Source organism: Haliaeetus albicilla, chromosome 8 (assembly GCF_947461875.1).
Source record: "Haliaeetus albicilla chromosome 8, bHalAlb1.1, whole genome shotgun sequence".
Classification (NCBI taxonomy): Eukaryota; Metazoa; Chordata; class Aves; order Accipitriformes; family Accipitridae; genus Haliaeetus; species Haliaeetus albicilla.
Window position 1 is genome coordinate 7,328,226 of NC_091490.1, and position 27,073 is coordinate 7,355,298.

The following is a 27,073-nucleotide window of genomic DNA, read 5'->3' on the forward strand; positions in this document are numbered from 1 at the left end:
GAGAAATTAAGTGCTTAGAAAGTAATAGGGCAGAACAGCTCAAACAAATGCTGTGCTCAGCTTTGGGCTTAAAGGATTGGGCAGGGGTGGATGGTTTGGGGTCACTTGGGAAAACTCTTGGCTTTTCTTAAATTAGATTGTCATCAACCTCAAAACTCTCTGTCAGTCATGAATCTGTGTGTAAGGATCACTGAGTGCATCTGTATTTGGTTTTGTTTCTGTTGACAGAGGTGTTTGCAGTATTCCAAGCAATTCATGCATCTGGGAAATGTAGCAGAAACGACTCGGTAAGACCCGCTGCCTGCTGTTAATCATCACACAATGTGGTCATTTCAGGCTCGAGTCTGCCTGACCCCCCTAAAAATGATGGGGGTTCAGGCTGGTAAGCTGCTCATTATGGGAAAGGGTCAATAACTGCGAGGCCTGCATCTGCAGGCCTGCTCCTCTGGTCTGAGGCTTAGTCTGTGGCCTGTATCTGGCAGAATGCTCTGTTTGATGTTCCAGCTTGTGTGTAGCTTTTCTGTTGTTTGTTTGCCTTTTCCATAGGTTTGAGAAACTGGCACAAGGTTGTAAAAAGGACATGGACATCCTACAGCTTGCACGAGCGCAAGGAATGGATCCTCCAAGCCATCACTTTGAAGAAAGAACCTTCAAAATGATAAGGTGTGGAACCAAAGGGATTTCTCAGGCAGACTGGAATGAGTTTTCTGGTTTCTAGGTCTTGTTTAGGCAATTGTGAGCTTCAGCAAATGCGGATGGCATCTAGGGTTAGGCTCAGCATTCCTGAAAGGATGCTCTCAACAACTTAAACATAAAGAAGTTGTTCTCTAACTTCTCTTCTGGGTTCTTTTGTTTTCAGAATATCTCTAGCTTCATCTCTTATATTCTGCTACTGTAGGCACTCTTCCTTTCTCTATATTTCTCCCTCAATCCTGTTGCCTTTGGGCTTTATTCGTGGCATTTTTCACTATACCTCAGAGATGTTTTTATCTTGGTTTGTGCTCGCTCTTTGCTCTTTTGTAATTTATGAAAATGATCTATGTAGGCATGTACTGTTGAAAAAGGTCTGACAAATACCAGTGGCATCCTGGTCTGGCAGTGGATCGGGTGGTGGTGGGCTACTGGGGTGAATATGCTTTTTTGTCTTTATTTTTTCACAGGATATTTTCTGAGCTCAACAGTACAGAAATGCACCTTCTTATTGTCAGGGGGATAAACCTACCAGCTCCGCCAGGTATGTACTCTAAAAGGGCATGTGGGCTTTTTTCTCTGAGTAGGTAAGGAAAGTAGTGGGGAATGAGATTTTTCTGCCTTGAAGACCACTTCAGGAGTCAAGACCTTTGTAGCCAGCACTCATTAAAACAAAATAATCAGATTTCAGGCTCAAGCCACCAAAAACCTTTAAACAGTATTTAAAAAAAAAACAAAACAAAGAAACAAAAAAACCCAGAAGAATAAAGAGAATCTGAGTTCCATCTGGACAGAGGGAAGAACTTGAAATTGTCCTGGGTTTGCTCATAACTGGGTCATAGTTTAAGTTTCATGTTTATCTGCTGTTTCGTTATGAGTGCCTGCTTTAACTCCACACCACCTTAATGTATATTGACCCTTCAGTAGACGGCAGTTGCTCCTGCCAACGTTACTGCTTTTAGTCCCTTGTTTCTGGGAGCTTGTAAACCATCTGTGCTAGACTGTCTCAGGACTAACAGCAGCATTAAGAAAAGTAGATGTTTTCCTTTGGATGCCAGCTTTCTATGGCTTTTGGTTTGATGGATGGGTTTTTCAGTTGTCAAGAGACAGGTCATGAGTCCTACTGAGAATCAGTTAGGTGCTCTTGAAAATCCCGCTCAACATTACAGATGCAGTGAAAATATCTGTATTGGCTGGTTGTTGTCTCATTCAGGTGTATCACCAAGAGATTTGGATGCATTCGTGAAGTTTGAATTTCAGTACCCGAGCGCGGTGAGTGTGTGTCCTGGCTCTTCTGTTCCTCAGTCTGTGACCCTTGCCACTGTATTAACTTTTGAGGGCTTCAAGAAGGAAGTGTAGGTTTTCTTGCAGAAAGGGAAAACACTTCTAGGCATACTGCCTGAATTTATTTTTAAAACAGAAACTTCTGAGAAACAGAACTGCTGAATATGTGTCCTGCAGATTTGAGCTTTGCTGCACCTTTCTCTTGATGTTCTCCACACCTTACACTTAGCGGTGTGCTGTCTGCTTCAGGCTTGCATGTTCTCTGGCTGGCTGACCACCAGCTTACTGCTAAACAGTATTCACAGTGCTAAGGCGTGCCCACCTTCCCCCCCCCCCCAAAGACACTAATCAGCCTGTTTCCAGAGTTTGCAAAATTTGTAGAAGTTTATTTCTTTCAGAGGTGCAAACTTCAACCAAACGCAAGGGCACACAAAGCTGTCACTAGGGGAGAGGGGCCACCTTGGATGTGATCTCCCTCTAAGTCCCGTTCCTTTAAGAAAACAAGCTTTTAAAGGCATTGCTTTTGGACATCTCTTATAATTACAGAAATGGATTGAAAAGGTTAATCTTTGTCATCAAATAAATGCACATGACTCCTGGTGATTTAATTAGCAAATATATATGTGCATATCTGGAGAAAGGACTCAGGCCATACAAGTTTCTTGACCTTACTAATTAATACTTATGTGTATGTGCATGTATATATGTGCATATATATGTGTATGTATATACAAAATATGTATGCGTACATATATTGCTTTTTTCCTTGAAACTCCGCAATGTCATCCTATTCCCCTCACCTTTAAATGCAGTCTCTAGTCTGAAAAATACTGAAACCATTGAGCTAGAAGAGCTTCTAAGGAGGGCTGTCTAGTCTTACTATCAGTAGAAGCACTGGGGCTTCTGCTGCTTTCTCTGTAGGGCAAAAACAATCTTTGCTCTTACAGGATTAATACTTAGCCCTGGGAGAGTGCAGAGCCTGTATTTTTGCCTCCTAATAAATTTTGCAGCAATTCCACTAAAATAAATTCAGTTACCTGTGGAAAATTGGAGATGGTCAGATCAGGTTTGTGTTTAGGTTTGAGTTACATGAGGCCTTAATGAGTCTGCCCCATTAGGGTGGCTGAAAACAGAATTGGTCTGTATGAATAATTTTCTGGGGAATAAGTAAGAATCAGCATGGTTGCTTTTAATCTGTATTTCTTTGTTTTTTTAAAAAAGCCAAATCTCTGCTGCTTAGCCAACAGTCAAATACACCACCTTTCTCCTTCATAGCTGAAATCAGTTTCACAAAGTAGCTGCAATAATTAGGTCACGTTGTCCTTGTTCAGTCCCCAGAGATTTAGTTTGTACTCTGCTTTAGGTTAAAAGTTAATTCATTTTGGTGGCAGATTGATTGTCAGGCAAAATAATAGTAGGGCAATTCCCTGAATGATTTGTGATGAATTCCTTGTGTAGCTTATTATTCCAACTAATGCAGAAGGAACAGAATTACTGTGTCGTGGAACGTGTGCAGTTCATCATGTAGTTTAACAGCCGCAGTCAGTAACTTTATGATGATTGGATTGAATTGAGTATGACTGTGTAGCTTATCTGTGGCTCTTATATTTAATGTAATGTTTTGACTTATTCTTTATCTAGTATTTTACATGTTACCACAATGAAATCCAAATATTTTAGTCTTGAATGTACCATGACTCTTCCTATCATTCAGATAACCCCCTAAAACCTCATGTTTCTTGTATAGGTATAAAAAAGAGCTGGTAATAAAAATGGTTACTACTCTGTGTTTTGGAACAATATCTGATGGTTTTATGTAATATGTGTCTCTCTTAATAGGAGCAACCTCAAAAGAGTAAAACACCTGTAATTAACAATAACAATTCTCCAGGTTAGTACTTTTTTCTGGGACAGAGGGAAAAACATTGCACCTTAGGAATCATTGGAGAGTACAGGCTAGTCTCATACTGTGAATCAGGCCAGAGGGCCTCCCAGCACCTTTTTTCGTTTTTTCTTATGAAAGAGCTTGTTGAAGGGTGAAGTCCAGCTCTGTTGGCAATTTCCTCACCCTCATCCCAGTACTGGTGGTAGTTACTGTGTTATGAAGTAGCGAAATCATCCAGTTACCGGTCATGCTCCAGCTGTTGCTGTCAACCCTGCTGGGAGATGGGCCAGATAAATAAATCTTCTTTATTAAATAAGTTAAATTATTAATTTTAATCTCTCCATGGATCAGATCTTTTTCAGTCAGGTTGTGTGTCCTGTGAGATTGCCAATTCTGTCATGATTTTTGCTAATCAGCTAACATTTCTCAACCTGACAAAGCATCATTGCAGAAAAAAGATAGTTGGTTTCAAGACACATTGTCTTATAAAAAAAAATTAAAATACTTTCTTTGTACCTTTTGAAAAATAGCCGTTTGTACCTAGCCATTGAATACGAGTATTAGACTCATCATGCATTTTAGAATTAATTGTCTTGCACTCTCATTTTGGTTTATTGCTATATTATTTTTTTCAATTCTTGCAGTAAGTAGCCATCTAGTATCAAAACAACCTTGAATTCAGTATCCAAATTACTAGTTATGAATTTATCTCAAAAAAGATATATATATAAACTCAAAAGAGAGAGAGAGAGAGAGATGTATTTTCTGTTAAGAGTAGAAGTCCTGAAGCTCTGATGCTGAGACCTGTGTTTTGAGTCTTTCAGTAACTTGATCTGCACTTGCTGAGCAGCCGCTTAGCTTTAATGTTTTGGGTTCCCAGGCTGACAAGCAGAGATGAGTGTTCCTGGGTAGCACAGCAGATGAGTCTTTGAACATAGTGTTGTGAGACTTTGTGATAAAAGGTATCCTGTGGCATAGTTCTGGTCACACTCATTAATGAAACTGCTGTTAAAACAGTATTAATTACATTATCAAAACACCCCTTCCCAGTCATTCCAACCTTCCTATCCTTTTTCCTTATTATTTTGTACCTTTTCCTTAGCCCCAGACTCTATTTAATTGCTGAAAGACCTAGATTCTCCAGTTTTGGCTCTCCAGTAACTTGCTGTCACCTCCTCATGATGACTTGTTTTTTCTGCAGTTTGGTTTCTGTCCCTGTAATGTGGGGATGACAGATGAACTGTTGCACAGGGACACTAACTTGTTAATGCTTGAAATAACCTCCTGAGAAGGAGGTTCATACGGATGTGAAGTGTCTTTCACAAATGGGCCAAACTGAGATAAACAGAAGTTTGAGTATGTGCATGTAATAGAGCACTGCACATAGTTCAACTTTCACAGCTTGCTTTCATTTTTCTGTATCTTAACTGTAGAATATAACCAGTTGTTTAAGTTGAACATCAACCGAAATCACAGAGGTTTCCGACGAGCAATTCGGTCCAAAGGAATTAAATTCGAAGTATTTCATAAAGGGTAAGTCCACAGTTTGTTCCCCCCTCTTCGCTTCTTTAGTAACAGTTGAAAAGAGTGTTGTAGCTGAAATTTATGAAGCACGGTCTTTAAGCTAGCAATTAAGAGTTGTCTAGTTCTCCTCATGCCCAAGAACTCCTTTCAAAATGTGCCTGAGCTCTGTATCTTCCCATAAGGGGGTGGAAAAAAAGGCCGAAATTCAGTGAATTTGATTCATAACTGGCAGATCAGTTGAGGATTAATGTGTTAAGAGGAATTGATGAGACTGAGAAAGTAAAGATTCAGCTTCAAATTGTTTTGATTCTTAATCCAATTTGGATTTAGTCATCGGGACTAGAAGATTTAAATGTTATATGGGATAACTTTGTAGAATTATGAAGTACAAGTGGCAGCAAAACTTTCAACAGCAGTAAAGCAGATGACAGATGATGGCAGAACTAGTGTTGGGTTTTTTTTGTACTTCATTCTGGGGATCTTACAGTATTTACTGAACACTGCTATCAAACTGTTAGACTATCTTGAGAGAGACAGACTCCCCTCATCTCAGAGGTCAAGATGATGAGATGGATGTTAACAATTGGTAACGTTCAGGGAAATCATCCTACATCTAGGCTCATTACCAATTTATTGAAAATCAGAGTGGCCTATATTCACTAGTCCTCAAGTTGGTTGTGATCCATGACTTGGATGGGGTGTTAGATAACCTGTTTTTGTCTCACTGGCTCTTTATGCTATTCTTCGTTTCTGTTACTGGGACATGCAGAAATGATCCGTAGGTTCTCTGAGATGGTTTTCAAGTTGTAGATGTTTCAATTTGTGAGCTGAAGTCCCCTTGGTTTTACTCCAGATCTTCCATTTGCATCTCTGTTGAAGCAAAAGCTGATTTTCTTATTCTGTCAATCCTGACTGCTCCACTGCTCTGTTGTTCAAGATTCATCATTAGAAATCCTGCCTCTTTTGCATAGAACTGTGAAGTGTCTACATTTGTTCAAAACTTTTTTCCCTATCTTTTGCATACCATTGTGCATATGGGGCATGTCCTATTCTCCTACCACCTGGAACTGTGCTTGTTTTTAAGGTCTGAGCTCAGGCTCAAGTTCACCCATTGGGAAACATTCTCCAGTGATTCATGAGTTGCATGCCAGCTCCAGATTTTCCTTTGAAGCCTTTTTGAAGACTAGCAAAAAAATCTGTGCGGGTTGCCTCTTTTCTGGTTCTGAGATTTTGTTGTTGTTGTTCTTAGAACAGGAATCTAACAAGTTAAATATATGCATGTTTCTTGATTGGGGTGGAGCCGTGGCAGTTCCCCTGGGCAAATAGCAACAAGGAAGGAGAAAAAGAAGAAATGCCCACTGATCACCTTCCCCTGGCCATCTTCTCAGGAGAAAGGAGAGGATTAATTGATCCAGGCTCTTTTCTAAAGACTGTCTGCTCCCTGTCTTTCTTCAAGACCGTAAATGAATAATACTTTCAGAAATGCTTGTAGATCTTGTAGTTTTGGGGTCTCTGATAACTCTTTGACCATCTCCCAAGAATTACTCTGTCTCAGTGAGTAAAGGAGATTTGTTTCAGGTCATTACATATTAAACTTCAGTTTAAAAAACAGTTTTTTCAAGTAAAAACCCAGCAATGTATTTTTCCAAAGGAAAAGTCTCTCCTTAAACCTCTCCTAAAAGCATCTGAAGATAAAAGGAGATTTCCCCAGAGCTGTTTCTGAAGCCATGGCCTAGAGCAAGTTCACATTCTTCACTGCAAACCCCCTAAAACTGGTCAGGGATGAACCACTCTTTATTGTTTCTTGAACTGTAAAATGGAAAAATGCTTTAAAAAAATTCATCTAGAAGAATTGCTGATTCTCTTTTTAAGTTTATGAACAAAGTGTCCAACATACTGCAGTACAATTATGTAATCCTTCTTCATTTTAAGGTGCTTGTGAAGTAACGGGAAGTATTCTAGCATGTAAGCTAATAAATTCTGAACTTTTCTGAATGATTTTGTGAGTCTACTGTAGTCTCATCGGTGGAGAATATAGTCTCATCTTTGGAAGGCTTTCTGTCAACAACATTCATAGGCATTCTGTTTGGAGGCAGCACTATCAGCCCTTGAGGTACTCGTGACATCAATTTTCTGTACTACAGCAATTTGTGTTGAGATGGACAAACTGACAAATAAGAAGCAATCTGAACAACTGAGCCAGAATCTTTCAAGTCCTTCAGCAACAGGGTTTTGGCAGAGATGTACTTCCTAACAGTGACTTGCTGTGTGTTCCAGTGCATTCAGAGTAGTGTAGTGGTCTTGTACTCTTTACCCCATTTAGAAGTGTCTGAGCTCCCTCTGTGAGCTTGCTGCAGCCTGAGCTAATGGTACCAGACCATTGTCCTCCTAATCGATAGAGATTTAGGTGCTATATGAGCTATAGCATTCCTGATGCTATTTCTGAACACACAAGCCAGAAAATGAGGTTAAAGTCTGGATGACAGGTTTCTTATACCGCACTTGATATGAGCTATTTGGAGAATATATGAATGAAGCAATCATTGAGGTGGTCGATCTGAGGAATCAACCTTACTCCTCTTCCAGTCAGAGATTTTAGACAGTGGGGTTCACAGATGTTCACTTGGAACTTGTAGGCACCAATGGCAGCATCAAGTCTGTGTATTAATATACTGGTTACTGTTGTCACAGATGACATGACCATGAGGCTCCATATAATATTCTGCAGAGTTTTCATTGCATATGTCGAGTCTTGCTTGATAATATCTTTGTATCTCTTAATGATCTCCTAATGATCCTTAATGATTAAGGAAGAAAGGTGGATGTTTTGGGGTTGGGTGTTTTTGTATGTTTGTTGGTTTGCTTGCTTGTTTTTTTCCTAAATAGAATGGCATAAAAAAGGAAGCTTCTGAATTCTTGGCAGATTTCCTGTCTAAAACATGACAGGCATGGCTGGTTGGTTTTCCTACCTCCAGAATCTCTAGATTTTAGTTGTTTATCAAACCTTTTGGAGACTGATTCAGGGAAATGCTTGGATGCAGGCAAAGAAATCCAGTGCTTTGAGCTGAACACTTCTGTGGAAGTAGTGTGTTTTAGTCTTAGCTGTTGCCTTTTGGAAGAGTTTGTCTGGATAAGGATTGCACCACCTGTCTCTGGTAAGGTAAAGATGGATGTCTTGCTGATAAAACTGTTAAACAGAAGTGACTGTAGGAGAGAAAAGTTGATTGTTTTCCTTGCAGGATAAAAATGCTCTGTGTTTAATTTCAGCAGACTAGAAATTCTAAAATGATAGTTCTTGACTGTTAAAACTACCAGTATGAAGATGAATCAAAACAACAGCTGAAATGAAATGTTCTTACTTGTTGAAATTGAGTGGTTTGATATATCAAAATGAAACAGAATTATTTGTGTGACTTCTTCCTAATAAGTAATTTGTTAAAACCAGCATGTGCCTGTGAAATGTTTGTTTTGATGAGGGATGCAACTTCCCTGGCAAGTTTTTCAGCCTGTTCTGTTAAACAGCCCATCGCGGAAGATTCTGTCTGTCCTGGCTGTTAGGCCATTCTTCCCTGTCGCCCTGTGCAAGGACAAAAGCTGCTGCCATTCCAAGTGCTAGTTTAGTTGATTGTTTTTCTTCACTACTGTCCTCATCTTTAATTCAGTTGCAAGAGAATAATTAAAAAATGAGCACTTCCAAATCTTGTGCTTGTAGTCTAGTTCACTGAGGGTTTGCCCCTTGCACCCTGGTTTGTATGGTTCTAGTAGCATGTCTTCACTAGCCCTCCTGGATGTGGTGATGGTGCGAACAGTGACGACCTCTTAGCTTGCTTTCTCTTCAATGTTCTGAAAAACCTTACCCATTCAATTAAGGAAGGTTTCTTTGAAACAGGTCCTTTTTCAGAAGTGACAAGCAAGTGGGGACAGCACACTTGAAACTGGACAAGCTGGAATCAGAATGTGAAGTTAGAGAGATCATTGAGGTATGTTTTCTGGGTGAGGTGTGTTCTTCTAGTTAGTAGTATTTGAACACAAAGGGAAAACGAATACTCGTATTGCCTAAATCTGTATCTGTATACAGGTGACAGTTTTGTATTGGACGAGTTTGATAAACAATGGGCTCTTTGTTTTATTGTCTCTTGAAGCTTGTCATAGCTGTGACTGTTCTGGTAGTAGGAACTTCTTGGAGACTCTCTTCTGCAAATTTTCTTTATCAAGATAGTTTTCTTTGTCAGGACCAGGAATTCAGGTGATTCCCCAGATTATTTGCATTGGTAGCTAACAGATCAAAGGGTTAAGTGAAGACTGCCAGAGTGAATAGAGCGCTGGCATAAGATCCAGTAGATCATTAAGTGGAACCTTAAAAAAATAATAATTAAAAAAAATCCCTCAGGCTGCATCACAGACATGCTCAGGACACCACTGCCCTTAGCATCCTGAGCTGCACGTGGAGTCCATTTGTACTTCAGGGGCTTGGTGCACGGCAGGCAGAGGTACCGCAGCCGCTGGTACAGCTGCCTTTCACGGGTTGTATGGGGGACCTGCTCCCCTGAGTTACGAATCCAAGGAAGCATGTGGCTGCGACACCTCCCAGCACTGCAGTCACCTGCAGGTGATCTCTGTCATCTTCTAGTCACGGGGAAATAAAGTCAATGGTTGCCTGAAGTACCATAGTTTGACACTATCATTTGTATGCGTGCTAACTGGTCGTCTTTTTGTGGTTCTTTCAGATTTTTGATGGCAGAAAGCCCACTGGAGGGAAACTGGAGGTGAAAGTGAGACTCAGGGAGCCCCTCAGTGGTCAAGATCTTCAAACAATTACAGAAAATTGGCTGGTCCTTGAACATTAGTTCTATCAGAGGTATGAATGCTGCATCTAAAGGTGATCTGGCCGGAACTTGACAGGGCTTACAGATAAGCTGGTTGAATAATGTATTTTGTTGACATTGACCTAATTACACAGCTCTGGCTTTGATACTGTAATTGTAGTGGTGAGTTGACATAGTTTCAGAAATGAGGTTACAGCGTCTCTGATTAGTTTGTATATCAAAGATGCTATTTCACCATCACTTGAAATACAGGGAGAGCTTCTAGCATCACCTTTATTTAGAATAATATTTAGAAAATAAGATTGACAAGTCCTTTCTAGGAGGGTGCTTCCTGTCTATCCTTACTGTTAGCAAAAAACCTTTCAGAGTTAGCAAGGACCCTTCTTCCCCTACCAGAAGCTAGAGAAGGGCATTTGTTTGTCCCATAGAAGTCTGCTTGACTTTATCTAAAAGGGAAACTATTGGAGACAGACTTTATTCCGGATACTTGAGACTTCTGGGCAGGCAGAAACTGTGCAGTTGAATACAGGCTACCTGAAGAACTGTGCCTGGTGCTTACTGTGCCCATATCAAGTACAGAAGAGGAGCTGGGCACTGTCACAGTGGCTGTATATTAGAAGGATGAAAAAGAGGTAGGCTGCTGCTTCTTGCCAGCCTCTACGGAAACTGCTTGGTTTTGGAACTTTTCTTACTTTCTCATACTCTGCTTTTTGGGTATCACAAATTCTCCCTTGAAAAAAAACAAAAGCAAATAAATACCAAAAATTCTGGTGTCTTTTTTTAAAGTGATTTTTCTACATGAAGTTACTGAAAAGATAAGTACCAGCAGTCCATCTGCCTGTGGAATCTCTAATTCAGCCTACTTTTATGTATGTGTCTGATGTTTGAAAGAAATTCAGACTCGTTGGACACAATCACCAATACCCTGAAACTTAGGTCCTCGCTTCTCCCACAGCTTACTTTCGTAAAACCATGGAGAGGACGCTGACTCGCTAGGGACAGTCAGGCAGATCGTGCAAATCACTGGCAGTCATAGGGCGTTACTGGCAGGGGTACGACCGCGTTGTTCCCTTCTGAGCAGGTATTTATTGTACCATGATAACATGTAGAGCCCCCCCTCTTGGACCATGACCTTGCTATACCAGCATGGAACAAACCTCACCTTTTCTGGTGGAAAACAGATGATGTATAACTACAAAGTTTCTAATAAGTAATCCCTCTTCCTTTGCTTGACCTCCTGAAGGCTCTGTGCTCCCTCTTCCTTAGCATATTGTTTTCTTTGCATTTATAAATGCCAGTTAAGCTAATATTCATCAGCTTCACAGCAACATCACCTGTTTGCCACACCTTTGCTTCCGAATTGCATTAGACTTGACAGATTGAGAGGTCTTGTTTCAATACATGAGTCTGAACTTGTAGCACCAAAGGGACTGTTTGTCTAGTGATTTCTTCCTCGCAGCCAAGGAGGTCGGTAAGCTGCCCATGAGCTTCACAGTGAGGCTGCGAGGGACATGTTCAATGCCGTTTCTGAAGTAACAACTTGGCCTTGTGCCGTGACTGGATGCTTAGGCGTTTTCAGTCACTAGAGCTTAATAATTTTGCTCCATTAATTTTTCCAGTTGACCATCCAGAAAATTCATGTCAGCATTTTACATACAATGTGACCTTGAATTGTGAACATCTGTTAAATACTGCATCAAGTAATGTTGTTGTTTTTCGGTTGTTTTTTTTTTTATCCCCAGATCCATTGGAATGTTAAAAGATGTGGGATGAACATATGTAGGACGATGCTGCTAGCTGCAAGCACCAAAGATGATAAATGAATGCACTACTGAACTTAATGTCTATTTTGATAACAGCCATAGTGCTTATTAATAACTTTAAGGCAAATGTAAGGCTCTGGAAATCTGCTGCTGCAGGGGATTGTTACCAGTCTACGCAAAATAGACAGAATTGCCTTAATGTGGGACTACTAATGTAGCACCAGGATGAATGTTACATTAACTATGCATAGCGGTGTGTGGAAAGTTTAGCCCCTTAAAAATTCCCTGAGGCAGTGCAAAAACTTTTCAGTCAAGTCACAGGTAAGACCTTTACTAGAATTCATTTCTTCCACGTCTACGAGCAGCCAACGTGGTACAGTGAACAGTCTGCTACTGCTTTTTCTGTTCTCTCTTATCAAGGCTGGTTTGGGTTTGTTTCCTAAAATAGGGAAGAGAGAACTCGGGCAGCAATCTAGCAGCAGTGTGTCCCTGCTCTGTGCATGCCATTGCAACATGAAGTTCAATGGGATGTTGCCTTTCAGAAGAAAATGCAAGACTTCTTAGCAGCAGGTGTTTACAGATCTACTTTTTTTTTTCTGGCTACTAGTTGTCTGCCATGCTTGCCGCACTGCTTGTTCAGTGCAGTCCGGGTACTGTGCCTTCATCCTTTTTCTTTTTACATTTAAAAAAGGAGGGGGAAAAAAAAAAGTATGCTAGACTGCTGCTTCCCAAATGTTCCTTGTATTTTTACAAAAATAGGCTCTTACAGTTCTTCCAGGTGATGGGGAAAATAGCCACTCTTTGTCATGTAGAAAACTGGATGATGACTATTTTCAGGAATGCTTTTGATCAGCACCATACAAAAAATGGTACCAAGTATGTTTGTGTTTTTAAATCTCTGTGAGCTGACAGAAGTGACTGATCTCAAAGGAAAGGATGTGCCTGCAATGGGGAGTTGGAGCGCTCCTGCACCAGCTCTTTAGGTAGGGCAAGTTTTTCAACAGAAAGGAGTCCAGACAAGTAAGGCAGTGCTGCCTCTGTCTTCCTGAGCAGATGAAGACAATACAGTATTTAGTTTTTAATTTCAATAAATTTAATATACAAAACTACATGTTGAAAATAAAAATATAATATGCAGTTTTTTGCAGTGTTAACTAACTGAATTTTAAAAGTACAATTTTTTTTTCTAAAACAAGTACTCATTTCTTAACAACATGGTAATTAAGGTCATTTAAAAGGCTATGGTTGAAGCAAACATGTCAGTCAGTCACCAGTTGATAGTGTTTTGCACAAACATAATCCAAACCTAAAAGACTTTTGGGGCAAAGGAAGAGAAGATAAAGATTTTTCACCTCTTTTACTGCATTATTAAGCATAACAATGCAACTAAAGTAACTGGAAAGCCGCTGCTGTGGCAAAGCTGGAGTGCAGGCTCTAGAAGGAAGATTATTAGTTGGTTTATGGAATGCTCTTCCCGATACTGAATCTTGCCTACACCGCGTAGTGCTGCGCTGTGTCCCAAGGTGTGCAAAAACAGCGTGCAGAGGGGAGTCTGAATGTAACCTTAGTCCTGCTCCGCTGCACAAATACACAGGAAGGCTAGTGACTGTGTAATAGCTTAAGGTTTGTCCATCATGAAACATTTAAGTAAGCCGCATTAAGCCAGCCACCTTTTCCCAAATGCCAGAGGTAAGGTTTCACTTTGATGTAACACTTGCTCTTTTAAGTGTAGTTGCGTGCTACCTCTTGCTGGCCAGCTTTTATTTGTGGAGTTGGACCCCGGTTCTCTGGCCTGCCTTCTCCAAGTGTTGGGTGGCGACAGCTGTAATTTACAGTATTGGATTTGTCAGACTTTGCTTTTTTTTAAAAAGCAGTAGCCATTTATTCACAAATGCACTCTGTACATACACTGTGCTGTCTTTACATAAAATACATTGCTACGTGTGCAGTTACCTTTTCCTTGGCCCAGCTAATGCTGTGTATTTGTTTAAAAAATATAGCATCAGTCTCACAGTAGCCTTGCACTTCCCTTTATATCTGAAAGGAGGCCCGTGTTTACTCACCTACAGCAAAACCAAAATAATGCCCGCTGCATCCACCAGAACTGACTGCGAGTAGGGATGATGCAAGGTCTGAGATACTGTGTTCACCATCAGTGAGCCTCTCTCTTCCCAAATTAATCTTCTGTATAGACAGGAGGAGAAACCTTCACCCCACGCCCCCTTCCTGGGAGGGACTCAAACCAGCTGCCTTGCATGGCTGTGGCTAAACAAACCAAATCCCCTGCTCCTGCTTTCAGCTCTTTCCAGTGGTTAGCAGCTTTCCATGGAGACAGTAAGACTGTGGAACCACATTTCCTCTGGCTGATTCTCAATTCTAGCTTCACAATGTTGTGGCAGATGCGAGCAGCTGCTTTCCTTCCTTACTAAAGCCCTCTCAGGTGAGACCAAGAGCACTGGGCCAAGTGCAAGTGTTCAGAGCTGACCAGAAAGCCTTTTTTCAGCAGAACATGCAAAACCAGCCACTCTATACTTTTATCACAGGTAAGCTTTTACATGGTGCTGCTAATATGAAGTGCAAGCTGTCTTGTATTACATGACACTAGTGTTACACTACAGCATACAGCAAGGAGACTTAAAGCTGCCCTGGGTGTTACTTTTCTTTGAAAAGCAGGACCTACTGGGGAAGAGGAATGAGATAGAACTGCACTTGAGGGCTAATATTTCCTCTGCTTTGTACAGATTTGTAAACAAAGTACAGAATAGCAGAGTTGTTCTAGGAGATTATAGAAATTTGCCCAGGTGACGATTTTTTAATAGTAAATAGAGGAAAAAAGTAAACTAGCCTATTAATTACACACACAAAACTGCAGTTTACATAATACCACTTTCAGAGAGATGCCTGCCCTTCTTCATTTGGACGCATCTACAAACGTAGTTATGGCTAGGTAATCTTTCCCTATCTCTCAAGGGCTACTCCAAAAGTATTTCAACCAATAATCTGGTCAAAATAATGTAAACGTTACTTTTTAATGTCTACAGAATAACCACAAATGGCATTATGATGAGGTCAGAATGGAGGTCTTGATTGTTGTTTCTTACATGTCCATCTACAAACAGTACAAGATTGGAGTTTCACTTTTTATTTATGCCCCAGTGATCTTTGCACCCGTTTGAGCATTTAGAGTACATGACTGTAAGTCTTTAAACATGAGCATTTTTCTAAACAGTAACAGAAGTGTATTAGCTGCAAGGATAGCATAGCCATGTTGTCGTATAGAAGCTGCCCTGATCCTCTGTTTGTTGACAATGCATAGAAGATTTAGAATTATGGAACAACTGTCCCTCCCTCCTCCCCCCCCCTTCCCCCAATAGTGTTAACAAAAGCTTAATTTTCCAGTTTTAAAGTGCAAATGATTCAGATACAACTGCTGCTTGAACAGGTCTGAACAGAAAATGAAGTCCTCTTATGAGATGTTTTCCAGAATATAAAAGATGAGCTCCATTATGACAGGCCCTTCACTCAACTGACATGCCCCTCCATGAATCACTGGAACTAAGGCACTGTCCAGGTCATTCATGTATTGAGAGGGCAGTGGCTGTCCATTACTCCCAGCTTGATAACCAACCTAAAAAATACAAAGTAAGAGTGGGTTTTACAGCAAATAGGACACAAGGCTGTGATTCAGTGGGCAGTAAGGGAAGTGCCGTGCCAGGAGGATGATTTGTGTGAGCTGCCGTGGCCGCTGCCTGGGGGAGGTCGGGCACTTGAACAGGATGTAGCAGGCACTAAAGCAGCTTTTCCACTTTTTTTTTTGTTTCTTTGTGTTCCCAGTGGCTGCCTAGACAAAAGTAGCCTTTTTTTTCTACTGCTTTGTCAAAGCAGATCATTCAGATCAGCAGGAACCGCACCCTGCGTTATCAGATTAAGTCAGGCAGTATTTAAAAGCTGGTTGTTACTAAGAACACATCCACTCCAAGGCAAGGCCAGCTGTCTTGCCAGGGACCCTTATCTCTGCTTGTAGTTTTTGCTGTAGAGCACTCTCGAGGGGACCTTCCATCTGTTTGTTTCTCTGCCTCATATGCAGTGTGATCTTCTAAGAACAGCCATGCTCGTCAACAATGTTTTATGCTCACCCAAGAATACATTTACTACACTCCTGTCTTTTAGCTTCTGGTGAAAAGGCCGACTCGGAGTCTTCTCTGAGGACGTGGCAGGCCTGCAGCTCGCAGGGCTGTTCACAGGTCTCTGACTACAGAGCAGGTGCTGCTAGCGGCATATGGGGGTCAAGCCTTGTGTTAATTCAGGCTCGGCACTAGCTTTCCAATTTTAACAGATGGCCCAAAATGCCAAACAACAGTCGGCACCCCTAGATTAGCATCTGATACTGGTAATTCTTTAACCAAGAGGATGGCTGAAGTGTTCTCTTCCCTTTTTGGGGAACAAACAAGGGAACAACCCCCCAGTTAAACCGAATCTATTCAAGACTTACTTGATCTGAGTCAAGTGTAACACGCAGACCTAGCTTAGTCATTCCATCTTCTTTCAACAATTTAAGATGAGGACACAGGGCTAAACAGAAAGCCTTTGCCACGTTTTCAGTCAATCTGCTGTGGTCGGCTGGGTCACTCAGACCATTATGTTGCTCATCATTTTCCAGGAAAAACACCTGATGGAAAGAGTTAACACAAGACTTACTTAACACTTGGCTTTTCTAGGAAATAAGGTTACTGAGATGCCATTTAATCTTTTTACAAATGAAGACTAAAAGAAGAGCTGCTCAGGGAAGACCAGCAAAAGACCCTGAAGACAAGCCACCTTAGGGGAAAAAAAAAAACCCAACTTCAAAAGAAAGATTTAAATAGTGGTGTGCTCAAAAACCTTTCAGTTCTGGTCAAAAGCCTCATTATGGAAATTCACTATGTACTGCACATAGTTTTCAATAAAAACCTGCTTTTAAACAGATGTTAATTTCAGAAAATTTGCATTTTTAGTAGAAGCCATCCCAGCCTGCAGATTTGTACTTGGTTGTCACTGAACTTGCCTCTGTTGAATCCAACTGACCTGGGAAAAAAGGATGCAAAGGTGGCAAGTTGCAGAGTGAGTAACTTGGCTCCTCCTGGGCAGGTTATGTGAAACACTTGAAGAAATCTTTTAACATTGGCATTTGTGTGCTGGCAGAGTCACAGGTAACATCAGCTGTGCAAGTAGTTTCTGCAAGTGATTTATTCCACAGCACTTTTCATTTTAACTTGCAATATTTTCGAGAAGGTGGCTCAAAATAACATTTTTAAAAATAAGCAATTATTAAGATTTGTCTCCATTTTAAAAGGTAGTTTTTAAAACAAATGCAGATGAAACCAGCTGTTACCTTGCGTAACACAGTAAGCAAGTATTTTTCTGGTTCCCCCCCATGTTCAACAGCCATACACGAGAAGAGGTGGCCAATGCAGAGTAGGCTGTAGAGGCTGGCTGTGGTGGCAGCCTGAGCTGCGCATTAGCGATGGGATATTTTATTCTGCACGGTGCCGTACTGAGTCTTTCCTTGCAGGTAGGAAAGGTAATACAGGTTTGTTCTGAGGAATTTGCTGCTTTAATTTTGGTGAGTAGGGAGAGCAGGTCAAAAGAAGACTAGGCCGTAGTTGCGGTCCCGGAATGCCAAGTGTTGGTTTACATGCAGCTCAATTTGACTGACTTACCTCTGTCCACCGAATGACCTTTCCATTTGCCTTGTACTCTGAGCCGTGAAATATCTTCACGCTTGTTATAGACTCCATTGATTTGCCATCAATAGGGCTTACAACACTGTAAAAGGGAGGGAAAAGGCTAAGTTCCAACTTAGCAAAAGACATGAGCTGAACAGAGAGCACTGCAAAAGAGAACTACGTCGGGATCAAAGGGCGGCTCCTCTGCTACACCTGAATCCTCCAACTGCCTCGCTGCAGGTTTTTTCATAACTGAGCATTCTGCAGTTTGAACTGCTACAACACAGCGACTTACCACACCAGCTTCGTGGGGCATAGACCAAAATTAGCCTCAGAAGGGAACCCAAAGGCTTCTCTCAGGGTGCCAAAACCAGTGATCTTGAATGCCAACTGCTAATTGTGATGATGGTGCTGGGCCTGCAGCTTCACAGGGAGCAGCCTTTTGGAATGGGCTCCTACGGGGCTGAGCAGGAGGGAAGAGCCGAGAGGCAGCATGCTCCCTGCTGACCCTGCAGCTCCCACCCCTGACACCCATCCTGGTCAATATGCACAAACCAGGTGCAGGAAGGACCTTCCTGCAGGTTTTTCAACAAAGGTTCGCACCAGAGCTGAGATCTCGTAAGGTGCTAAGGCAGCAATGAGGCGTTTAATACAGATTTGATTTTTATTCATTTGTAACCTCAGTGTAGGCCAGCAATACCTGAAACACTACTAACACAGCCCAGAATTTAATTACAGAACCTAAGACTGACTCAGAGAGCCTGAAACTGCAGAAATATCCTCCTTTCTGGATGCCAATTCCTTAAACATTGTACCCATCACAACAGCATTCTACTGCCATAAATACTTAAGCTGCCATATACACCCTTCTTTTGGCTTAACTATCAGGAGTCCATATATACTGTTGATGTTCAGCAATTTTATTTCCAGCACTACTTAATGCAAACTAAGCATCAAGAGAGCAAAGTGACCACAATAGGCAGGGTTCAGCGCTGAGTGTTGGAGACAGATTAGTGGTTTCCAATAACTGGATATTAGCAATGGCAAAAAATCTATAGCACTGACAACTTTCTAAATTGATGCCCCAAAGCTCTGGTATCTCAATTCCATTTTCATTACGTTTAATTGCATCTTATCACTCAAAATAGAGGCATAGACTTGTAATTCCTATTGATTTGAAAACTCATGCACCTTATTAATTAAAATTTTTAACAAATACTGTCAGCCACCATTCAATGTCAAGCGATTGCTCCTCTACTTACCCCTTACTAAAGTTTTTATCATCTTCTACCCACTGAATATGAACGTGTTCCTGAGGATCTTCAGCATCTACTTTGCCACAAGTGATGGTGAAGTCTTTCATCTCTCTCAAGGCCTGCCTCAATGAGTCCATGTTCTCAGCAGTTATCTGGACCATTACTCCATCTAGGGAACCAAGAAATCCTGATAAGCCACGCTGAACAGAGCAAAGATAAAAAAGAAATAAAACATCCTTCCTCTTTTTGCAACAGAAAGGTTAAACATCTGTTTTAAGAGTCATAGGCAGCAGCGCTACATAAGACCAAGTGAACTCGGATTCCTAAAACGTAGCACTGATGAGTGTTGACTAGGGAAAACACGAGGATCATGTGAAGTCCATCTACCAGGTAAAGTCAGCTATAGCAACAGCCGCATTAGTTTGCCTCAAAACTTGACACCTGCTCTAGGCAACCTCAGAAACCCCATGTGCCCCACCTCCAGTCAGCTGTCACCTCTGTTGGCACTGGAAGCAGGGCTCCAGCGGCGATGCAGCTTTTTCGAAGTCAATGCTTGCCTGACAGTGGCAAAAGATAGAGAATTTGGATTGGATCGGTCTAAATTGCTGCAGAAATAACTCGGGATGATACACTTCCCCAACGTACAGACTCCTTGCCTGAATCGACCTGTACCTCTGTCTTGCACTAAACCACCAATTTAGACACAGAAAATGGTATAATGACCTACATATACTGACTTGCAGTGAGATGGCTGCTTTTCAGCCCTGGGTGACCACTCGCCCATGGACTGCACACTCCTACAGCTGCAAGCTCTCAAGTTGGTGCAGCTTAAGGAGTTCCTGCTCTTCAGTGGAGCTGTGCAAACTGACTGCACGCAGGGGCTTCTTGCATACCTCACTCGCAACCTGTAAGGAGCACACTTAAAACACTACTGTCTGCGTTGTCACGTCTGCAGTGAGGTTAGACTACAAAGTTCTGTATCTCAGCTAACAAGCAATAACGGCTTTCAATCCAGTGTACACAGTCGGCATTTATTTCTGTGATATGACAACTGCTAAAAGAAGAACAAACCAAATCAGAGAGGTACCAGCTCAACAATCTCGACCTGTCATGCTCTCATCTGCCTACACACAAGCATATAAACAATGCACATTCATAATCTTGCATAAGGCAGAGCTATTTGGGAACAGAGTAAGTTTAGTAGGGCTTCTTCTGGTCGGTGGATTACACATTCCATATTTCTTAGGCTCAGAATTTCCTCATTCAACCCAAACCAGTAAACTGATCACAGGCTCACAAGCCAAGTATTTCCTATCTTACCCTCATTTTCTTGTTCTACAGCACCTGGACAAGTTCCTCCTCATTGAAGGAAACAGGGTTTTTCTGCTAAGAAGTAGGATAAAGCTGAAGCAGCAGCATGATTCAAATGCCCAAGGCGTAACAGCAAAGCACTGTTATGCACCACCACACCTGATAACTACAGAGCTGAGCTGTGTTAAGAGGGAAGAAGTGTGTTTTAAGCAAGCAGTTCAGTTCTTACCTTCTACTATACTGGATTTGGCAAGGTAGCCTGAAGAGGATTTTAAAGCTCCACTGAACACAAAGAAGCTGGCACCAGTCACTGCAACAACAACAGGAGTGATTTAGTGAGGCTTTCGTCACAACGATGCCTTACACAAGAATCAGGTATCACAGCTCCATCATCCAGAGAGGTGATTAATCTAAATCAGGACAAATGCTGCTTAGAATTATGGTGACTTTAATGCACATCACAGGCTTGGATATGGAAAGGCAAATCACCCAGTTATTTTCTAAACTGGACTACAGTTTTTGTCAACCTTAATGAATGCTCATAATTCATCACTCTCCCTCTCCCCATACACACCTCTAAGTTTCAGGACTACTAATTTAGGGTAACCAAGTACATAATTAACTACTAAATGTTCCCACACAGCTGGCAAAGATAGTGAGCGAGCTGTTTATGGATCACACCGTAACACCAACCCACTGGTAAGGCCACAGCTCAAAGCCACCTGATTGAAAGTAAAATTCTCTTAAATGACCACAAAGCATCATGAAATTCCTGCTGGAAATCCCTCTTCTTGTCCCATATGTACAATGAACAGAAGTCAGATAAGATCATCAGTCCTGAGTGACATCCCATGCCAGTATACTCACTGGAGTGACTGGGGATACTTGCAAAACATAAAAGTTGGCCTCTGTCTTGCTTGTCCTCATTTGGAGATAGTATAAATCTCTTTGCCAGAAATTTTCCCCCAAACCACAACATTTAAATTCTCAGCACACTGCTCCTGCAGCCTTTCAGCCTACTCTAACAAAAACAAAGCCTGGAAATTAGATGGTCTAATTGAGGTAAACATGAGTTGTTTCTTGAAGATGCATTATTAAAATGCTGCTGTTGTTGGTTATTCCTATTCACCTTTCTCTCGTACTAAACCTAATCTTCCTCCTTTCACATAGCATAGGTCAAGCACAGGCAACCACAACCTCACCTGTAGTCTCCAATAATGCCAAAAGACAGCTCTCATCATTAACGGAGAGATGTGTCCTAAATGAGTTAACAGCACTGTGACCTCTGGAGCACCGCAAGTCCTGAGCTGTATTGTGCAAGCAGTTATTACCATATTTACAAGGAAGCAAGCTGTTATGTGCTTTATTTTGCGTCTGCTTGATCTACCAAGTTGCTAGAACACCTCTCAGACAAATTCAAAACAGCACCATTGACCTAGAGAAGTGTGATGTGGACTGTACACAGGAAGCAAACCGCACGGCGTGCCCCCTGACATCTGAGATCATGGATTCTGCAAAGGGGAGTAAAACACCAAAGGGTAAAGGGCAAGATAGAGCAACGTGTTACTATTCCTTGTGTTGCATGTCTAACTCACAAAGCTGCCCATTCAGTAACACCAGCAGTCAGAATTATTTTCTCTGTCTAACAGAAACTCAGTGAAATGCAGACAAACCCAGTTCTGACTGATTCAGAGCCACATGCTGGAACGGTAACACAATCGGCAAAGAAGTCATGCAGAGCGCCGGGAGGAACAGCCTCCTCGTGAACCCCCTTTCTCACCCTTCCTCGGCTGATTATGGATGCTGATGGCCTGCGTCTGGTAATTCCCGTCATCATTCTGAACACACACCAGATGCGAGTCTGCTTTCTCATTGAAGCACGCTCCCCCTGCTAGAACATGCTCGTTGGATTTGTTCATGGCTTTCATCATCTGCAAACAAAAAGGTTTACCATTTCTACCCTGTTCGTCAAGCACTACTACAAATAGGTGATTCTTGGAACGGTTTAATCGGACAAAGCTTCTCAACAGTGCTTATATTCTCATGTCAGATCTTAGCACTCAGAACCATAAACTGCTTTTGAAAAGAGGGTTCAGGTCTTATACTGTTTAGATGCTTTAAAGTGCCACCTTTTAGGTAATTGAGATAAAAGGTATAAGGGATAGCTGAGCTATACAGGTTGCAAAAGCTATTATCTCTAGCTGTTTTAAAAAAAATAAATTCAGAGGAAAAAAATATTAGAAAAACATTGGGAGGAAATATCTGGCTTGTTTACAAAACTACAGTTGCTTATGGCGTAAATCACAAATGCTGCCTCCACAGTTCAGTGCTAGACTGGCATTCAGACTTGAGGCATTTAATCCTGGTTCTGCCATGACCAGACACCAAAGCTTTAGTGTCTCTGTGCTTCACCTGCATGAAGTGGTAAAATTGGGACCAATGTTCCCCATTTGAAGACTTTTTAAAAAAGATCTGAATTATAGACATCCAGAAATAATTTTAATTTTCTGCAAAGAAGGCCTCCAAAAAGCATCCAGAAAGTCTGTGATATATGTGCACTTCAGTTTTCCTGATTATCATCTAACATGCACCTAGTTACATGCCTTGACAAAATATTCTTGTAAGTTTTACAGCTTCCTTCTTCTCCTCTCTTCCTCTTCATGGAGGCTCAGACTATGAGATTTTTGACCCAAAAGAAAACTGAGGGAGTCCTCTCTCTCCAGAATTTGTTTCAAAACCAAAAATTATATGTTTGCTTAAAAGAAAAAAAAGGCAAATTAAATTACATGCACACACACCCCAGTGAAAACCCTGATGAGAAGGAAAATGCGGAATTATTTGACATATCTTAACAGCACTCATGCTCCCATCCCCTGCTTCCTGTAGCTGATAAGCATGCACGCTACACACAACACATTTGTGTCTCTCAGTCTAACATAAAACCATAATTATAGTGTCAGGTACATTACCTGATGCTCACTATTGACACATGTGCACAGGTGTAATGTTTGGGGAGGAAACTTAATTAAGATTTTGCATCAGACAAGAGTGTATTTCATTATCTAGTTTATCATGTCATGCTCCAGAAACAAGATTTTAGCTCAACAGCAGCCATCTTTATGGAGCCCAGTAGTTGCCTTCAGCATAAGAAGAAACAACTGGACATGGCAACTGTGCTTTGTAATGAGGCAACTGATTAAAAAATGACAGTCACCTTTCCTGAGGGACTAAATGGGCAACTAAGTATCACTGTCAGCTGTAGAAAATTTAAATAATTTTGAAGATAAAAATATGTAGTTAATAGAAAAACTATATATTAATGTTTAATTTGTCAATTACAGTCTGAATTCTCCACATTTAATCCATGCATGAGATTTAAAATTAGTTTTTCACTTTCTAGATCTAGAGTGACACTTTTCTAATTAAATACTGCTTTACACGGGGAAAAAAGTAAAGGTCTTGTGGTTTAATTCATCTTAATTCAAACTAAACTCAGGTGAAAATTTTCTAGTAATTCAACCTTTCAACTGGATTGCAAGCAATAATGTTACATAAATAACACTTTCTCCATTTTAAAAAGTTGAATCCTTGCTTCACACTGGAAAGAGAACCCAGGCATGATGCAGAGATTTTGCTAAGCTGCACAACACAGGAATTTCCTCGCAGTCCAGCTTAGTGCAATGTCTAACACGGAACCGAAGCTAACACACTTGCAAACGCCAGGCACAGCTAACACTAAACTGCATCTTGTGTGCCAATCTGCATTTAATTCATGCAAACTTTAATGAGCCTTTCCATTTTCTCACAACTGCATCAAGAATTAATACAGACCCTTTATCTTCTTGCTTCATCAGTTTCATCTTTTTCAAACTTCAGATAAGAACACTTTTTCTTTTTGCTCAATTTATTTCTTTATTCTCAGTGTTATTTTACTCAAATGCTTCCTGCAGGGAAATTCTCTCCTGAGATAAAGCTGTATTCTGCTGTGATATTACAAGAACTTTTACGAATACTATTTTGCCCAGGAGGTTTGCTCTCACCCCAGCTGCTGATTGGTTCCAAAATAGGAAGTTACCCCCTCCTCTTCAGACAGAACACGAAATCTATCACGTTCTCCATTGCTCTCTTTCATTATTGTTCAAATACCTTCTCACCCAGCTTTCTCAACAGCACTAAATCCTAAAGATGCTGATTTTCTCACACCAGAAATAAAGTATAAAATTTAGATGTTGAGAGAAATTTTACATAAAATAAACAGCAATCCAACAAATACTAGTAAATTCTTCAAGTATGCACACGCAACATAGATGAGAAAAGCTAATGCACATTTTCCTCCTAGTTTACCTCTACAAGTGTAAAGTTTGTCAACTTATTTGCTCAAATCAAACCAGTTTTACACTTCATATGTAAACAGTTAAAAAAACTGAAGAAAAAGAGTTTAATTAATACTAAATTTAATTGTATTCTTCCTGTGGAGCCACCCTCACTCACTTTCAAACGATGCGTGCATCACGCATTTATCATTTGCTTTTGAAGCAGTTTTCCCTAGTGGTAGTGAATAAAATAAAATTCCTTTAGATCCCAGGTCCTCCAACCACAAAGAAACTGTACACAAATGTATTTCTTACAAGCATTACCTCATTATATCTGTTGCTAGGAATTTTGATGCTGGTTTTTCTGACTTCCATATCAACCACTAAACCTTGGACCACAGGCAGTGTGTACTGGTAATTTCTGAAGTCCTGGTAATTAAAACAAGTTTTTAAAAGTTAGGCGTGATGATCATCATTAACACTGTAGGTTTCATAACTATCCTAGTGACTACTAGTTAACCCATTAAAATAATCAGTGACCGAAAGGCAGGGAGGGATGGAGACAACACAGCTTGTAACCTACATAATCAAAGTACACAAATGAAAAAACATCATCATGACTGCTAGTCATTTCACTGATTTTCTTACATCAAAATTAATATTCTTCAGCCTTGAATGTCATCACTGTAAGAAAATTTTCTCTCTGTGTTCTGTTACATTACTGTATAGAGTTACTAGATTTTCAAGCAGTGAGATTAAGTCATGCATCAAAGAGAATTTTCTATATTGCAAATATTAGCAAAGTAGGAAAAGCTAATAACTTTGCTTCCATTGAAGCACTGTATAATCAGAGAGCTGTGACTGCACACTGTGATGACCTAGCACTTCTGAGGAAAGAATCTAAGCAACGAACGCATTTGTTTCAAGATCCAAACATTCTCAAGTGGCCACGTTTTGGATGTTAATTTGGGTACCTTGTTACAATTCATCCTGTTGTTGAAAGCTAACATCCAGTATCAGTAACAGCAGGTAAATTCACCCAAAGGCCCACTATTTCCTCTTGTCATCTTCTAAGCCTGCCAGCTACTATGTGCAACAGGAGTACAGTTCTCCCCACATTGATCCATTCACACCAATGAAACGTGCAAACTCAGTCTCAGCACTTACTGCAAGAAGGTTCATAATCGTGTGTCCAGTTTCTCCAAACAAAGGCTTACGAAATCTGACACTAAAAAGTGGGCATGGATAAACTAGGACAAAATAAAACAGAAAAGGTCAGATTGAAGTTTACATACTGAGATTCTGCAAAAACAGACTCAATACAATCTCCTCAGTTGAATACAGTAAGCAGCAGCACAAGAAGGGACTGGAAAGAAGACCAGAGTTTAAAAAGCAAAAGCGAAGAATAGTTTTAACACTATAATGCACCTTACATGTGTGTCATGGCTCCTTGCCCACCACGCTCGAACCAATAAGAAGAATTATATGGAATGCTTACGAGTGCCACACTGCAAGACTGAACCTAGCGATCTGGACACAGATTGCAAAGATGACCTTTCTAAATGCTCTTCTCAGGCTACTTCTTGGAAATGGCTTCTTCCTTTTTTATGACCATCCTGCTGCTCTCCACTATAGCATCATAAGCCTTTAGCTTCTGTGGCTGACGTGTGACATTCAAGTGATAATACAGATTATTTCATTTTCTGTTTTCATGATTTCATAAGAACATGGCAATTACTCATACAGGAGTATGTAAAAAACAATTAAAAGGACATTTACGGTATGTCAGCAATGCAAAATATCTGCATTCCTTGGCTGACTTAGCCATACTTGTAAAAGATCTATGATGCAATTCAAAGTGTAGTGTATGGATCTGGCTCCATTACATTATGTTGCAGCAGAAGCCATAGCAGTGCTTGGAACATGACTCATGCAGTAATACGTAATGCCAAGGTTTTCTAAATGCATGTTTGAAGGAAGGTTCCTGAACTATCCTCAGGCAAACACTCAGCCTGATTTCCCAAAATGCCACTCAGTGTAGTCAGAAGGGGCTGCAAAATGCTCAGCAGGTTTGAATAACATCATCAGGATTTCCTGATAGGAATAAGTTCCAGCTTCTGCACATGGATGCGATATCTAGAAAGCATCACCGCTCCTACACATGCACCATACAGCTGACAACTCATGCACAGTGTCCTGAGGCACCAAGAAGTGCTGAATTTCCCATGTCTGCTGCATACAGCAGCTCAGCTACGTCCTAGATGCACCGAACTCCCCGAGCTGGGGCTGTATGGTTGATCCGACACAGCTGGTAGGTGAGCCTACCGGGGAGGAGCCTTGCTAGACCTACTGTTTACAAACACAGAAGGACTGGTGGGAGATGTGGTGGTCGGAGGCTGTCATGCGCTTAGCGACCATGAAACGATAGAATTCTCGATTCTTGGTGAGGTAAGGAAGGGGGTCACCAAAACCACCGCTGTGGACTTCTGGAGGGCAAACTTTGGCCTGTTCAGGAC

The 27,073-nt window shown here is 41.0% G+C and overlaps 2 protein-coding genes across 6 annotated transcripts in view; one reads left to right on the forward strand and one right to left on the reverse strand.

The window, feature by feature from the left end:
* CC2D1B (coiled-coil and C2 domain containing 1B) overlaps positions 1 to 13,112 on the forward strand; it is a 35,766-nt gene extending 22,654 nt beyond the window's left edge. For all 4 annotated transcript variants that reach the window (XM_069788743.1, XM_069788745.1, XM_069788746.1 and 1 more), the window contains exons 17-25: positions 229 to 287; positions 547 to 663; positions 1,161 to 1,234; positions 1,904 to 1,962; positions 3,814 to 3,865; positions 5,293 to 5,392; positions 9,273 to 9,363; positions 10,111 to 10,241; positions 11,952 to 13,112. In XM_069788743.1, the coding sequence (XP_069644844.1) occupies positions 229 to 287; positions 547 to 663; positions 1,161 to 1,234; positions 1,904 to 1,962; positions 3,814 to 3,865; positions 5,293 to 5,392; positions 9,273 to 9,363; positions 10,111 to 10,230 (672 nt within the window). In that variant the 3' untranslated portion in view covers positions 10,231 to 10,241; positions 11,952 to 13,112. The remainder of the gene's footprint in view (positions 1 to 228; positions 288 to 546; positions 664 to 1,160; positions 1,235 to 1,903; positions 1,963 to 3,813; positions 3,866 to 5,292; positions 5,393 to 9,272; positions 9,364 to 10,110; positions 10,242 to 11,951) is intronic.
* Positions 13,113 to 15,098: 1,986 nt separating this feature from the next.
* Positions 15,099 to 27,073, reverse strand: part of ZFYVE9 (zinc finger FYVE-type containing 9) — a 63,728-nt gene continuing 51,753 nt past the window's right edge. For both annotated transcript variants that reach the window (XM_069788742.1, XM_069788741.1), the window contains 8 exons: positions 25,725 to 25,807; positions 24,882 to 24,986; positions 22,025 to 22,175; positions 20,474 to 20,554; positions 18,940 to 19,102; positions 17,672 to 17,777; positions 16,465 to 16,641; positions 15,099 to 15,600 (listed from right to left, as the gene is read on the reverse strand). In XM_069788742.1, coding sequence (XP_069644843.1) covers positions 15,439 to 15,600; positions 16,465 to 16,641; positions 17,672 to 17,777; positions 18,940 to 19,102; positions 20,474 to 20,554; positions 22,025 to 22,175; positions 24,882 to 24,986; positions 25,725 to 25,807 — 1,028 coding nt within the window. In that variant the 3' untranslated portion in view covers positions 15,099 to 15,438. The remainder of the gene's footprint in view (positions 15,601 to 16,464; positions 16,642 to 17,671; positions 17,778 to 18,939; positions 19,103 to 20,473; positions 20,555 to 22,024; positions 22,176 to 24,881; positions 24,987 to 25,724; positions 25,808 to 27,073) is intronic.